Genomic DNA, 15,849 nt, shown 5'->3' on the forward strand with positions numbered 1-15,849 from the left:
ACTCCCCTTTAGCCTGGATACCTGCTCCATCTGAAGGGGGAAGGCCTGGCGGTCTCTTCCATCAGAGTCCCCTGGGTGGCAATGCTGGCATTCCCCCTCTGGTGAACGGCAGATCAGTTTTCTCCAACTCCATTAGCCCTCGGCTCTTAAAGAGCTGTGAGCACCTGTATTCGCAGCCTCTGCTTCCCTGGGATCTCAACGGGGTCACTGTTTGAGCCACTATCAGCATGTCCCTTGATTGATTTATTCTGGTTGACCATCTTTCTGGTGGCCATCACTTTGGCCAGAAGGGTGTCAGATCCGGCCTTTCACCTCTGAGCTGCCCTACATGGTCGTCTTCAGGGTCAAAGTCTGTGTGTGTCCTCACCCAGCCTTCCTTCTGAAAGTGGTCTCCCATTTCCACAATAGTCAGGACATCTTCCGGTGTTCTGTCTTAAACCTCATGCTAATAAGCATGAACAGAGGCTGCACTCTCTGGACGTTAGACACAGGGCCGGCTCTACCGTTTTTGCAGGCCCAAGCAAAAAAAATAAATAAAATAAAGCCATTCGGACTGTGCTGCCCCAAGAATGGATGGAATGCCGCCCCTTAGCATGTGCTGCCACAGGCACGTGCTTCCTGCGTTGGTGCCTGGAGCCGGCCCTGTTCAGACGTGCTCAGGCCTTTTACATGGAAAGGACCAGACCTTTTTGAAAGTCCACCCAGTTATTCATTGCTGTTGCAGAAAGGACGAAAGGCAGCGTGGTCTTGGCATGGAGGATCTGCTGGATAATGTCCTGCATCTGCACGTGCTATGGCCTGGCGAAGGTGGCTCCCCCACACTTAACAGCACACTCCACACGGTCACACGCCTCACCAGCGGCATTCGTATCTCATGCTCTGGCTGTAGATATCTGCAAGGTGGCGACTTGGTCCTCTGTCCACAAGTTCGTGGGCACTTTGCCCTTACCCCGCAGGCGAGGAACGATGCAGCCTTCGGGGCAGTGCTCCTTCACTCCGTCTCTCTGGAATGCGGGGGAGTCCCCTGTGTTGGGATGGCCATGAGCAAGCACTCCAAGAAGAAGAGATGGTTACTAACCCTTCTGTAACTCGTTCTTCAAGATGTGTTGCTCACGTCCATCCCCCATCCCGCCCACCTGCCCCTCTGTCGAAGTTGCTGGCGAGAAGGAACTGAGAAGGCAGCAGGTGCCTATCTACCGTGTCATGGAGATGCTACTCCACGGGGCACCAGAGCCCAGATGATGGATATCACTAGGGGGGGAAAAAGTCTTTCAGCCACGATGCGCGCACACCCATGCTGGAATGGGCGTGAGCAAGCACTCGAAGAACCACCATTACGGGAAGGTTAGTAATTGTCTTTCTCCCCAGCTCTCTGAGGGGGAGTGGATACGAGTAGTTAGAGAAGGGTGTGGGAGGCTGGGTTCTGTCCCTAACTTTGGGAGGGGGAATAAGTAGGGGGGGCGGGTCTGGGAGTCAGGACTCCTGGGTTCTGTCTGCAGCTCTGGAAGGAGAGTGGCCTCTATTAGAGCATGGGTGACGGGGGTGAAGCTGGGAGCTAGGACTCCTGGGTTCTATCCACGGCTCTAGGAATCCTGGCTCCCAGCCCCTTGCTTTAACCCACTAGATCCCATTCCTTTCCCAGTGTAGGGGAGAGAACCCAGCAGTGCTGGGTACCCGATGCCTTAACCAAGCTCACCCACGCCCCAGAGCCAGGGAAAGGGGTGGGGGGCTGGGTCCCTGTAGCTCTGGCTGTGCTGTCACAGCCGCATCCGTCTGTCTCCTGCCTGCAGCCATCACCCAACGTCAAATCGGAGGAGAGTGCAGAGGCTGTGCCAGGGGAGGCTGAGCCGGAGCTGGCTAGCACGGACAGGAACGAGACAAGGAAACTGGTATGCTGGGCTGAGACCTGGATCACTGCTGCTGGGGAGGGGTGGGGTGGGCACAGCGATGGGGGGAGGATATATTTTCTCCAGCCCTGCTCTGTACACTCCCTCCCAGTGGTTGGGGAGCAGGGCAGCCTCTTGGCCCTGTGGTGCTCCCTGCAGGAGGGCATCTCTTCCCCTGGCACCTACTCTGTCATGATGTCCCCGCAGGGCCAGGAGTCTCCAGTGCAGGGCCCCCGGATCAAGCATGTGTGCCGGCATGCGGCTGTGGCGCTGGGCCAGTCACGTGCCATGGTGCCCGAGGACGTGCCCCGCCTGAGCGCCCTGCCCCTGCGTGAGCGGGAGGAGATCGCTGCCTCACCGGTCGCCGAGGGTGAGTATATGGAGGCAGTGCCCACTCCTCTGGGGCAGAGCTGGGGCACGACCATCAGTGCTGGCCTTGAGGTGGCGCCAGGGAGTGCTGGGCTGCGTTGTGGGAGGGAGTGTCAGTGAGGGGCGGGTGGGGGCTGCACTATGGGATGGCTTGGCAGGGTGTGTCATGCTGCGGAGGTGCAGTGGCAGGTCTCCAGGAAGGGGCTGCACTATGGGGTGGCTTGGCAGGGTGTGTCATGCTGCATGGGCGGAGTGGGAGGCCTTTTGGGGGGGGGGGCTGCTGTGCTATGGGATGGCTTGGCAAGGGGGGGGCTGCTGCAGGGGCAGGGTGGGAGGGCTTGCAGGGGGGCGCTGGGCTACAGGGTGCTGTCCTGCAGGCAGCTCTATGCCCCACAGGGTGGGGCCGGGGCGCCCCATGGTAACCCCCCCTGCCGTCTCCCCCACAGAGACCTCCTCGGCCTCAGAGAGTGAGGGCGGGCGAGCACGACGAGGGAAGGTGGAGCCAGTGACAGTGAAAGCCCCACCCCCCGTGCGCCGCCCCACCCCCCACCACCATCACTCAGGCAAGAAGAATCGCATGACCCGCTGCGGCAAGTGCAAGGGCTGCCTGAAACTGCAGGACTGCGGGACCTGCGTCAACTGTCTGGACAAGCCCAAGTTCGGGGGACCCAACACCAAGAAACAGTGCTGTGTGTGAGTGTCCCCGGGTGGGGGCAGGGCACCCAGCTGCCAGCCTGGCTTTGGCCAGGGAGTGGGGCGTGATGGTTAGAGCGGGGAGCTGGGGGCCAGGACTCCTGCCTCTTTCCCTCCCCCCAAACTGTGCCCTCATGTGGCTTAAGGCAAATCATGTCACCTGCTGGAGCTTCCTGTATACCCCCCTCCCCCCAGCTCCCCCTAAAGCACTGTGTGAGTGCCCTCGCTCCTCTGCTAGCTCCCTTCACGTCACAGGGGATGGACGAACCCCCCCCAGCTCCCCCTAAAGCACTGTGTGAGTGCCCTCGCTCCTCTGCTAGCTCCCTTCACGTCACAGGGGATGGACGAACCCCCCCCCGAGCTCCCCCTAAAGCACTGTGTGAGTGCCCTCGCTCCTCTGCTAGCTCCCTTCACCTCACAGGTGATGGACGAACCCCCCCCAGCTCCCCCTAAAGCACTGTGTGAGTGCCCTCGCTCCTCTGCTAGCTCCCTTCACGTCACAGGTGATGGACGAACCCCCCCCCGAGCTCCCCCTAAAGCACTGTGTGAGTGCCCTCGCTCCTCTGCTAGCTCCCTTCACGTCACAGGTGATGGACGAACCCCCCCCCGAGCTCCCCCTAAAGCACTGTGTGAGTGCCCTCGCTCCTCTGCTAGCTCCCTTCACGTCACAGGGGATGGACGAACCCCCCCCCCCCCCGAGCTCCCCCTAAAGCACTGTGTGAGTGCCCTCGCTCCTCTGCCAGCTCCCTTCACGTCACAGGTGATGGACGAACCCCCCCCCAGCTCCCCCTAAAGCACTGTGTGAGTGCCCTCGCTCCTCTGTCAGCTCCCTTCACGTCACAGGTGATGGACGAACCCCCCCCCAGCTCCCCCTAAAGCACTGTGTGAGTGCCCTCGCTCCTCTGCCAGCTCCCTTCACGTCACAGGGGATGGACGAACCCCCCCCCCCGAGCTCCCCCTAAAGCACTGTGTGAGTGCCCTCGCTCCTCTGCTAGCTCCCTTCACGTCACAGGTGATGGACGAACCCCCCCCCGAGCTCCCCCTAAAGCACTGTGTGAGTGCCCTCGCTCCTCTGCTAGCTCCCTTCACGTCACAGGGGATGGACGAACCCCCCCCAGCTCCCCCTAAAGCACTGTGTGAGTGCCCTCGCTCCTCTGCTAGCTCCCTTCACGTCACAGGGGATGGACGAACCCCCCTCCCCCCAGCTCCCCCTAAAGCACTGTGTGAGTGCCCTCGCTCCTCTGCCAGCTCCCTTCACGTCACAGGTGATGGATGAACCCCCCCCCCGAGCTCCCCCTAAAGCACTGTGTGAGTGCCCTCGCTCCTCTGCTAGCTCCCTTCACGTCACAGGTGATGGACGAACCCCCCCCCCGAGCTCCCCCTAAAGCACTGTGAGTGCCCTCTCTCCTCTGCTTGCCCCCTTCACGTCACAGGGGATGGACGAACCCCCCCCCCCAGCTCCCCCTAAAGCACTGTGTGAGTGCCCTCGCTCCTCTGCTAGCTCCCTTCACGTCACAGGGGATGGACGAACCCCCCCCAGCTCCCCCTAAAGCACTGTGTGAGTGCCCTCGCTCCTCTGCTAGCTCCCTTCACGTCACAGGGGATGGACGAACCCCCCCCAGCTCCCCCGAAAGCACTGTGTGAGTGCCCTCGCTCCTCTGCTAGCTCCCTTCACGTCACAGGGGATGGACGAACCCCCCCCCCAGCTCCCCCTAAAGCACTGTGTGAGTGCCCTCGCTCCTCTGCTAGCTCCCTTCACGTCACAGGTGATGGACGAACCCCCCCCAGCTCCCCCTAAAGCACTGTGTGAGTGCCCTCGCTCCTCTGCTAGCTCCCTTCACGTCACAGGGGATGGACGAACCCCCCCCCCGAGCTCCCCCTAAAGCACTGTGTGAGTGCCCTCGCTCCTCTGCTAGCTCCCTTCACCTCACAGGTGATGGACGAACCCCCCCCCCGAGCTCCCCCTAAAGCACTGTGTGAGTGCCCTCGCTCCTCTGCTAGCTCCCTTCACGTCACAGGGGATGGACGAACCCCCCCCCCCGAGCTCCCCCTAAAGCACTGTGTGAGTGCCCTCGCTCCTCTGCTAGCTCCCTTCACGTCACAGGGGATGGACGAACCCCCCCCAGCTCCCCTAAAGCACTGTGTGAGTGCCCTCGCTCCTCTGCTAGCTCCCTTCACGTCACAGGGGATGGACGAACCCCCCCCAGCTCCCCCAAAGCACTGTGTGAGTGCCCTCGCTCCTCTGCCAGCTCCCTTCACGTCACAGGGGATGGACGAACCCCCCCCCGAGCTCCCCCTAAAGCACCGTGTGAGTGCCCTCGCTCCTCTGCTAGCTCCCTTCACGTCACAGGGGATGGACGAACCCCCCCCCCGAGCTCCCCCTAAAGCACCGTGTGAGTGCCCTCGCTCCTCTGCTAGCTCCCTTCACGTCACAGGGGATGGACGAACCCCCCCCCGAGCTCCCCCTAAAGCACTGTGTGAGTGCCCTCGCTCCTCTGTCAGCTCCCTTCACGTCACAGGGGATGGACGAACCCCCCCCCGAGCTCCCCCTAAAGCACTGTGAGTGCCCTCTCTCCTCTGCTTGCCCCCTTCACGTCACAGGGGATGGACGAACCCCCCCCCCCAGCTCCCCCTAAAGCACTGTGTGAGTGCCCTCGCTCCTCTGCTAGCTCCCTTCACGTCACAGGTGATGGACGAACCCCCCCCAGCTCCCCCAAAGCACTGTGTGAGTGCCCTCGCTCCTCTGCTAGCTCCCTTCACGTCACAGGGGATGGGAACCCCCCCCCCCCCGAGCTCCCCCTAAAGCACTGTGTGAGTGCCCTCGCTCCTCTGCTAGCTCCCTTCACCTCACAGGTGATGGACGAACCCCCCCCCCGAGCTCCCCTAAAGCACTGTGTGAGTGCCCTCGCTCCTCTGCTAGCGCCCTTCACGTCACAGGGGATGGACGAACCCCCCCCCCCCAGCTCCCCCTAAAGCACTGTGTGAGTGCCCTCGCTCCTCTGCTAGCTCCCTTCACGTCACAGGGGATGGACGAACCCCCCCCCCCAGCTCCCCCTAAAGCACTGTGTGAGTGCCCTCGCTCCTCTGCTAGCTCCCTTCACCTCACAGGGGATGGACGAACCCCCCGCCCCGAGCTCCCCCTAAAGCACTGTGTGAGTGCCCTCGCTCCTCTGCTAGCTCCCTTCACGTCACAGGTGATGGACGAACCCCCCCCCAGCTCCCCCTAAAGCACTGTGTGAGTGCCCTCGCTCCTCTGCTAGCGCCCTTCACGTCACAGGGGATGGACGAACCTCCCCCCCCGAGCTCCCCCTAAAGCACCGTGTGAGTGCCCTCGCTCCTCTGCTAGCTCCCTTCACGTCACAGGTGATGGACGAACCCCCCCCCAGCTCCCCCTAAAGCACTGTGTGAGTGCCCTCGCTCCTCTGTCAGCTCCCTTCACGTCACAGGGGATGGACGAACCCCCCCGAGCTCCCCCTAAAGCACTGTGTGAGTGCCCTCGCTCCTCTGCCAGCTCCCTTCACATCACAGGGGATGGACGAACCCCCCCGAGCTCCCCCTAAAGCACTGTGTGAGTGCCCTCGCTCCTCTGCTAGCTCCCTTCACGTCACAGGGGATGGACGAAACACACACACCCTGCGTGTTGCTGCCCCCTCCTGCCCTCCCGCACCCATGGCCCTCTCGCTCTGACTGGCTCTCTCTGCCCTGGCAGGTACCGCAAGTGCGATAAGATTGAGGCGCGCAAGATGGAGCGGCTCTCCAAGAAAGGTAATGCCAGTGCCGCCGCAGGCTGGCGGGGGTTGGGCTGTCAGCTAGGACTCCTGGGTTCTGTTCCTGGCTCTGCCAGTGTCTGGGTGGGTGGGTGGGTGAGATTCTGTGGCCTGCATTGTGCAAGAGGTCAAACTAGATGATCATAATGGTCCATTCTGACCTTAAAGTCTATGAGGTCATGGGGCTTGCCTGTGTGCTGGAGACCCTCCCTACCCTGGGTTTGTGCATTGAGTGCTGCAGGCAGTGGGTGTGTGTGCGTGGGGGGGTCCTTTTCTCTTCCCGCCTGCTCTCATCTGGGGCCCATACCCCATTCAACTACAGCAAAATCGCCGTGGCAGAGCCTGGAGCTCACCCAGTCCCCTGAGGCTCTGAGCTGCATATTCCAGGGACCTTCACCCTGCCCCACCCTGCAGCCCAGCACCCCCATAGTTCTGCCCTGGAGCATCTGAGCCTGCCCTCTGAAGCCCAGTGCCCCCTAGCATCGCCCTGGGGCATTGGGCCAGCCCTGCCTCTGCAGCGTGGAACCCCCTAGTGCGGCCCTAGGGCACTGGAGCCAGCAGTGGCTTAGGGGAGAGCTCCCCCTACTGAGTGATTTTTTTTTTTTCCCCCCTCCCTTCCCTTCGCCACAGTGTCCCTCCCCTGGCCCATAGCAGGCCTCTTGAAAATCTCTGGAGTGTTCCTTCTGACTGCTGGAGCCGGGGGCATTGGGGAGCAGCCTGCATGCCCTCCCCCAGCTGTGGGCCACTCTGAATGTAGAAGCTGTCCTTGCACAACTCCTGGATTCGGTGGAGGTGGGGGCGGAGGGGTTGGAATGGAGCTACGGCTCTCACTTGCTGCATCCTTGCTAGATCGCCAGTGTCATCTTCATGTGTTTTGCAGAGAAGCCCCAGTCCCCCTCAGGAGGGACGCCCCCTTGTTCTGCATACGTCTAACCTCCCTGGCTAGCTCCATTCCCCCGACCCCGTCTGGGAAATGCTCAGAGGTTGTAAGTGGCATCTCATTAGAGTTCAGAGTTAACACAATGACAATTGTGGGGTAGTCAGGATTCAGGGATAACGCAACCCGAGGTTGCCAGTCTGTGTAATGGACTTGTTAGGGTTCAGAGTGAACACACCAGCAAGGTTGACACATGTTGATTAAGGTTCAGAGTTAACATAGTGCTGAAGTTGATGCACCTTCCTTAAGGTTCGGAGAGAACTTGCTGGCAAGGATGGCGCAGGAGTGGCCAGTAAGTGTTGGGGTTTACCTGGCCATGTGCGCCACACAATCCTTGTGGTGAAAGCCCTGTGCACCCCGGCCCTGTGGCACTGCTGGGCCCAGTGGCGCTGCATGTCTTCACCAGGGCATGGCTGCTGAGCTCAGAAATGGCCGGGAAACTTCCCTGAGTGAAACGCACCCCTGGGTGTTTGCTCTGAGGCCAGGGATTGCTGAGCTTGGGGAGGCAGCGTGGCCTAGCCGATACAGCCCTGGGCTGGGACCGAGGGGACCTCTGCTCTGTTCCCAGCTCTGCCACTGGCTTGGTGGGTGAGCGGGTAAGTTGTTGTTGGCCCGTGCCTCAGTTTCCCCACTGTGTGGGGTGCTTTGAGATCTGTGAATGGGGGCGCTGGAGGAGAGCAGGGTGTTCTTCTCAGTGCTGCTGGGACACCCCCCCTTAGATGCAGGAGGCCCCTACAATCTAAGCAGGCAGAGTGGCACCTGGGCAGGGTCTGTGGGCTCTGCACCCGACCCATCCTGCTGTGGGTAGCCCAGCTCTCCCCACCTGTCCTGTGGCTGAGGAGGGAAACCAGCCCAGCCCCACCGCCCTGTCCTTTGTCCTCCCTTCCCGCCCCCCAGCTCACCCAGAGCCGGCCCCTGGGCAGGGGGCAGAGCCCAGCTCTATGGGGCAGCAGCAAGCAGGATGGGGAGGTTTCTCTCCAGCATGGTGGGGCAGGGAGATCTGGGGGGCTGGAGGAGGCTGCAGCAGGTACCTGGGGGGGAGCTGGGGAGGGGGCCGGAGCTGGGGGGCAGCCAGGCTGCTCTGTGCTGCTGCCAGTGGGGGAAGGCTCAAGGCCTGTGTGTGTGGGTCCCAGCCCCTTGGGGAGGGGAAGTGGAATTGGGAGCTGCATGTGCGTGGGGGAGGGGAAGGGGGAGATCTGTGTGTGGTTGTGAGCCATGTATGGCTTGCGGGGAGAGACAGAATGGGTGGAGTGGAGTCTGGTGCTGGGTGTGTAAAGGGGGGAGGGGTGCTGAGTGTGTGTGAAAGTGGGTGGGGGAGCCCTGGGGTGTATATCAATGGGACGGGGGAGGGGAGCCCTGCAGGGTGATGGGTGGGGGGGAAGCTGTTCACAGAACCAGACCTGCTCCAGCACTAGGCTGGGAGCCAGGACTCCTGTGTTCTATCTGCCCCCCCCCCCCCCCGCCCCCTCCACACACTTCCCCATGTGGAGCCCCTGCCCCCTCTGTGCTCTGTCTGCAGATCACAGGCTCCTGGGGCAGGGCGCATCCCTACAGTATCTGGGTCAGTGTTTGGGGTGAGGGGGTGTGTGTACAGAGCCCAGGGGGGTGGGGTGTGATCTCTGGCCCCAGCCCAGCATGCCGAGCATTCACTCAGGTGCCTGGGAGATCTTGAGTGTGGGAAGCAGGCATGAGCTGGGGGGTCGTGTTGGCTGGAGGTGGGTGATGAGAGCAGCCACAGTGGGACAATTCAGGAGGCTGCTGTGTATGTGGTGCTCAGGGGGGCAGACGGATCTGTGACCTACTGGGAGGAGCTAGGCCGTGGAGGGGCTGCTTAGGCTCTGACAGGCAGGGGGCCTGCTGCAGCATTGCTGAGTATCAGAGTCTCTCTGCAGGTTGCCCGGCGTTGGGGCTTGTCTGTGTCTCTGAGCTGCTCCCATGGTGCTTGGGGCCCGTGTCTGTGTGTGTTGGTTGCCCCCTGTGGTTTGTGTGGTTGTGGGGCTGGTGGGGGCTGTGTCTCTTGGCCACCCTGTGGTGGAACTGGCACGTGCAGGTCACACAGACAGGGCCAGCAGTGCCACTGCCCCCATGCTTCAGTGTCTCTCGGCCGCCCACAGGTCGCATGGCAGTGGGGCTGGTGGCTCCATGGGGTGGCGGTGCTGTGGGCCCCATGTCTCAGTGTCTCTCTGCCGCCTGCAGGTCGCACGGTGGTGAAGCCGGTGGTGGCACGGGACTCGGAGGACTCACAGGAGGAATTCCCGGCACCCTGGGAGCTGATGCTGGGGGCGACGGAGACAGCAGAGCAGGAGGCCCTGCTGCAGCGCAAGTCAGCCCGGCGCTGTGTCAAGCAGAGACCCTCCTATGACATCTTTGAGTCCACGGATGACTCGGATGCCGAGCCCCAGCCCGGCTCTGCCACGCCCCGCAGGAAGCCCTCCCGCGACTCGGGTAAGCTGCCCTGCTGGGACCTCTGTCGCCCGTGCACTTGAGCTGGCTCCCCCCTCCACCGAATGGGGACCGGTTCCCCTCTCCCCGTGCCAGGTTGCTGGTTTCCCCCACCTGTGTATTGGGTGCCTGGTTCTGGGGTGCAGAGGGACCAGGACCTGGGAGGTGGCTGTGCCAGCAGGTAGAGCTGGGGCTGGCTGGCCCTCCAACAATCTCTTTGCTTCCCCCTCCGCCCCCTCCAGACCTGCTCCCTATGGAGGCGGAGGAGCAGAGCCGGCCGCGGAGAACACCACTGCAGCCTGTCGTGCAGCTCAAGGCGAGGAGGAGACTGGAGAAGGTGAGGTGGCCCCAGGCACGGAGTGGGCAGTGTGGGTTTGATGCACCTACGCTCCAGCACTGGAAGGACCCAGGCCCACAGCAGAGGGAGAGGAGCTTGCATGGGGCCCAGGGATCCCAGTTCTGCCATAATCATAGCTAGTTGTGGGTGGGTGGGCAGGCAGGGGTCTGCCAGGATGGAAAACCCCACCTTGTTCCATCCAGGCCTCCACATGGCTGGTGCAGCTCTCACTGGCTGGTTCTAGGACCCGTGGCCTGTTTCCCGCCCTCTGGTCCAGCCACTCTCCTGTCTTGTGGCTGGATCGGGGCCAGCGCCCCCCAGAGTGGAGAGGCCCCATGTCCCTTTCCTCACCCCTGTGGCCCACCCAGTCCCCTGCCCTGGAGTCAGATGGGTGCTGGTGCCCCCTAGAGAGTGCAGGTCCCCTGCCTCCTCCCCTGCCCTGCACTGACTCTCTGCTCTCCCCAGGACACACTCTCCTCTGGCTCATTCCCTTCCTTTCCCAACGGCTGGAACGGGAAGCAGAAGTCCACTGACGGCGTCCACCGACTGCGCGTTGACTTCAAGGTGAGGGGGCAGCACTCCCTGGTCCCCAGCATTGGGCAGAATCTGCACCCAGCTTGGCCCTGTTGCGGGAGGGGGGTCGGCACTGGCTCCACAACTCAGAGCGAGCCTCCAGCCCCCTCCCCTTGAGGTGCTGAGGACACAGGGCAGCTCAGTCCCACATCGGTGATGGGGCAAAGGCATTAAACCCCTTTTTGCTGCCGGTGTCTCCCCTGCCGGGCGGGGCTGGAGGAGGGGCTGGCAGGGGACTGTCTGGGGAGTGGAGGTGATCTGGCCCCTCTGGGAGCTGGCAGGGTGCCACCCCCTCTCAGGTGTCCAGAGGGCTGCCACGCCCTGCCCAGTAGCTGTTCCCCACCCCTGATGCAGCCATGGGCTGAGGAGGCTGGTCCCCATGCTGCCAGGGCCCTCGTGTGCCACTGCCCTCTGAGCTGGGGGGTACCGCTGAGCCATGGGATCGGCGTTGGGGAGTGTGGGTGAAATCTTCAGCCTTTGCCCCACGGTGTGACCGTCCGGGATCCGGTGGGATGGGTGGATCCAGAGCGTGGCATGGCTCCGTGCCCCTGGCTGCTGTCCCAGCCTGTGTCGGTCTCCGTGGTCCCAGCCAGGTGTCTGGGCAGAGCGAGAGGCTCTCAGCTGTGGGGTGGGCACTCTCTTGCAGGAGGACTGTGACTTGGAGAATGTGTGGCTGATGGGGGGGCTCAGCATCCTGACCTCCGTGCCCGTCACTGCCCAGCTCATGTGCCTGCTCTGCGCCAGCAAGGGCTTCCACGAGGTGAGCACGTGGGGCCCGGATGCCGGGGTTCTCTCCCTGCTCTGGGGGCAGGGGGTCTAGTGGGTAGAGCAGGCGGGGGGCGCTGGGTTCCCCCCCTCTCTGGGGGTGAGGAGTCTAATAGTTGGGGGGCGGGGCTGGGAGCGCAGGCTCTGCGGGCAGGGGGACTGGGAGCCAGGACTCTTGGGTTCCCTCCTGGTCTGAGTGGAGCCATCTTATCGGCCCATCCCCTCCCCAGCTGGTGTTCTGCCAGGTTTGCTGCGACCCCTTCCACGTGTTCTGCCTGGAGGAGGACGAGCAGCCGCGGCGGGAGCAGGAGGAGAACTGGTGCTGTCGCCGCTGCAAATTCTGCCATGTGTGCGGGCGCAAGAACAAGGTCTCCAAGGTAGGTGCCCTGGAAGAGGCTGAGGCCCTTCCCTCCAGGCAGCGTTAGCCTGTACCCCAGGCTGGGCACTAGGGGGCGCTGTGCTGCAGGGGACTGGGCAGGGGCTCTCCCTGGCGGGTCAGGGCTGGCCCCGCTGCCCCAGGCCGGGCACTAGGGGGCGCTGTGCTGCAGGGGACTGGGCAGGGGCTCTCCCTGGCGGTCAGGGCTGGCCCCGATGCCCCAGGCCGGGCACTAGGGGGCGCTGTGCTGCAGGGGACTGGGCAGGGGCTCTCCCTGGCGGTCAGGGCTGGCCCCGATTGCCCCAGGCTGGGCACTAGGGGGCGCTGTGCTGCAGGGGTCTGGGCAGGGGCTCTCCCTGGCGGTCAGGGCTGGCCCCGATGCCCCAGGCTGGGCACTAGGGGGCGCTGTGCTGCAGGGGACTGGGCAGGGGCTCTCCCTGGCGGTCAGGGCTGGCCCGATGCCCCAGGCTGGGCACTAGGGGGCGCTGTGCTGCAGGGGACTGGGCAGGGGCTCTCCCTGGCGGTCAGGGCTGGCCCCGATGCCCCAGGCCGGGACTAGGGGGCGCTGTGCTGCAGAGGACTGGGCAGGGGCTCTCCCTGGCGGTCAGGGCTGGCTCTGATACCCTGCGCTGTGCTCCCACCACCTGAGTCCTCTGAGTTACACACTTTGCTACCAAAAGCCAGGTGTGAGGTTGTTAGTCGCCCCTCGGGTGATTCCATTCTGCTCCCTGAAATCACCTACATTGGCAGCCTGACTGGGGCTCTGCTGTGGTTCCTGCCCAAACCTGGTAATGCGGGGCAGCTGGGAATTCCCAGCCGGGCCATGTCTCAGTGCTGGACAAGGGGGCCTGGGTGACCAGCCCCCTTCCTCAGCCCAGAGGCAGCTGCATCTCAGTGCTGTCCATCCCAGGGCGGAGGGTGGGGGGAGAATGGGAGGGGGTAGAATCCGTCTCTCTCTCACCTGCCTTCTCCTTTCTGCCCTGTCACAGCCGCTGCTGGAGTGTGAGCGCTGCCGCAACTGCTACCACCCAGCCTGCTTGGGCCCCAACTACCCCAGCAAGCCCATCCGCAAGAAGTGGGGCTGGGTGAGCACAGGGGCAGGGCCATGCCGGGGTGGAGGATGGGGGTGGGGTCTATCCTGGGATTGGTGGGGGAGGGGTTCCCCCCCACACTAATGCTCTGTTGGCTCCTAGATCTGCTCTGCCTGCATCCGCTGCAAGAGCTGTGGGGCTGCCCCAGGGAAGTGCTGGGACACAGAGTGGTCCCACGATTACAGCCTCTGCCCCCCCTGCTCCCTGCTCTATGACCAAGGTGTGTGGGGTGGGGAATGGGGCACGGGGCCTTTCCCCTGTAGGTGAACAGGCTCCCATCCAGACCCAGAGAGGGGACTGACTGGCTCGGGGGGCAGGGAATGGGGCGTGGGGCCTTTCCCTCTAGGTGACACAGGCTCCCATCCAGGCCCAGGGTGGGACTGTCTGGCTCGGGGGGCAGGGAATGGGGCGTGGGGCCTTTCCCCTCTAGGTGACACAGGCTCCCATCCAGGCCCAGGGTGGGGGACTGAGTGGCTCGGGGGGCAGGGAATGGGCCAGGGGGCCTTTCCCCTCTAGGTGACACAGGCTCCCATCCAGGCCCAGGGCGGGGACTGAGTGGCTCGGGGGGCAGGGAATGGGCCATGGGGCCTTTCCCCTCTAGGTGACACAGGCTCCCATCCAGGCCCAGGGGCGGGGACGGTCTGGCTCGGGGGGCAGGGAATGGGCCACGGGGCCTTTCCCCTCTAGGTGACACAGGCTCCCATCCAGGCCCAGGGCGGGACTGAGTGGCTCGGGGGGCAGGGAATGGGGTACGGGGCCTGTTCACCTCCAGATGACACAGGCTCCCATCCAGGCCCAGGGCAGGATGCTGGCTCGGGGGTGTGGAATGGGGCTTGGGGCCTGTTCCCTCTGGGGGGGGCTGGCCCCATGTGCAGCGCTACCACCCTCTGCTCCCCAGGTAACTACTGCCCCATCTGCTCTCACTGCTACGAGGACAACGACTACGAGAGCAAGATGATGCAATGTGCTAAGTTGCGAGCACTGGGTTCATGCCAAAAATGCGAGGGGCTCTCAGGTCAGTCTGGGGACTTGCCCAGCGAGCTGTGCTGGGTCTCGGGGCTGGCCCTGCTGGCTGGGGAGAGCTCTGCAGCGCAGCACCCCCTACCCCCTAGCGCCCCCACCCTGACCCCTGCAGCATGACACCCCCGCAGCGCGCTCCAGTGATGCCCAGGAGCATCGGGGCTGGCCCTGCTGGCTGGGGAGAGCCCTGCAGCGCAGCACCCCCTAGCGCCCCTCACCCTGACCCCTGCAGCATGACACCCCCGCAGCGCGCTCCAGTGCTGCCCAGGAGCATCGGGGCTGGCCCTGCTGGCTGGGGAGAGCCCTGCAGCGCAGCACCCCCTAGCGCCCTCACCCTGACCCCTGCAGCAGGACACCCCCGCAGCGCGCTCCAGTGCTGGCCCAGGAGCATCGGGGCTGGCCCTGCTGGCTGGGGAGAGCCCTGCAGCGCAGCACCCCCTAGCGCCCCCACCCTGAACCCCTGCACCATGGACACCCCCGCAGCGCGCTCCAGTGCTGCCCAGCGGCATCGGGGCTGGCCCTGCTGGCTGGGGAGAGCCCGCAGCGCAGCACCTCCTAGCGCCCCCACCCTGAACCCTGCAGCATGACACCCCCGCAGCGCGCTCCAGTGCTGCCCAGCGACATCGGGGGCTGGCCCTGCTGGCTGGGGAGAGCCCTGCAGCGCAGCACCCCCTAGCGCCCCCACCCTGAACCCTGCAGCATGACACCCCTGCAGCATGACACCCCCGCAGCGCGCTCCAGTGCTGCCCAGCGCATCGGGGCTGGCCCTGCTGGCTGGGGGAGAGCCCTGCAGCGCAGCACCCCCTAGCGCCCCCACCCTGACCCTGCAGCATGACACCCCCACAGCGCGCTCCAGTGCTGCCCAGCGGCATCGGGGCTGGCCCTGCTGGCTGGGGAGAGCCCTGCAGCATGACACCCCGCAGCGCGCTCCAGTGCTGCCAGGGCATCGGGGCTGGCCCTGCTGGCTGGGGAGAGCCCTGCCCCCTTCGGCACAGCACCCCTTAGTGTGTTGCCTCAGTATCTGCCACACACCCCTTTTGCCTTGGGCTGCCATCTGAGCCCTGCCCTGCTTCATTGGCCATGGCTGGCCCATGCTCTCCCTGCCCCAGGGAATGGGAGGCTGCGGGGCTGGGGCTGCCTGACCTGACCTGCTCTGCTCTCTCCCCAGACGAGGACTATGAGATCTTGTCCAGCCTGCCAGAGAACGTGGTCTACACCTGCCGGCCCTGCTCTGGCAGTGACAAGGCCAGGTGGCGGACGTCCTCACCTCGGAGCAGCGCAAGGGGCTGCGCAATGTACTGCAGGGGATGATGGCCTCCCAGCATGCCGAGCCCCTGCTACAGTGCGCCCAGGTACGGCCCTGCGCCCGGAGCCAGGAAAGACCTTGGCCCCTGGCTCCCAACGTCCACCCCCTTGCTCCAACCCCCTAGTCCCCATTCCCCTCCCAGCATGCCGAGCCCACTGTCGCAGTGTGTCCAAGTATGGCCCTGTGCCTGGAGCCAGGAGAGACCTCGGCCCCTGGCTCCCGGCATCCCTCTGCTCTAACCCACCAGTCCCCATTCCCCTCCCACACTCCTGGAATCCACAAGTCCC

At 64.1% G+C, this 15,849-nt stretch overlaps 1 protein-coding gene across 1 annotated transcript in view; it reads left to right on the forward strand.

The window, feature by feature from the left end:
- Positions 1–15,849, forward strand: part of LOC115640445 (histone-lysine N-methyltransferase 2B-like) — a 40,758-nt gene that overhangs the window by 12,078 nt on the left and 12,831 nt on the right. The window contains 16 exon segments of the mRNA XM_030543184.1: positions 1,791–1,889; positions 2,094–2,256; positions 2,702–2,948; positions 6,658–6,713; positions 9,849–10,097; positions 10,337–10,431; positions 10,897–10,995; positions 11,651–11,764; positions 12,000–12,146; positions 13,135–13,230; positions 13,339–13,456; positions 14,135–14,208; positions 14,210–14,230; positions 14,233–14,251; positions 15,425–15,508; positions 15,511–15,608. Coding sequence (XP_030399044.1) covers positions 1,791–1,889; positions 2,094–2,256; positions 2,702–2,948; positions 6,658–6,713; positions 9,849–10,097; positions 10,337–10,431; positions 10,897–10,995; positions 11,651–11,764; positions 12,000–12,146; positions 13,135–13,230; positions 13,339–13,456; positions 14,135–14,208; positions 14,210–14,230; positions 14,233–14,251; positions 15,425–15,508; positions 15,511–15,608 — 1,779 coding nt within the window.

The sequence above is a fragment of the Gopherus evgoodei genome, unplaced genomic scaffold (genome assembly GCF_007399415.2).
Source record: "Gopherus evgoodei ecotype Sinaloan lineage unplaced genomic scaffold, rGopEvg1_v1.p scaffold_31_arrow_ctg1, whole genome shotgun sequence".
Taxonomy (NCBI): Eukaryota; Metazoa; Chordata; order Testudines; family Testudinidae; genus Gopherus; species Gopherus evgoodei.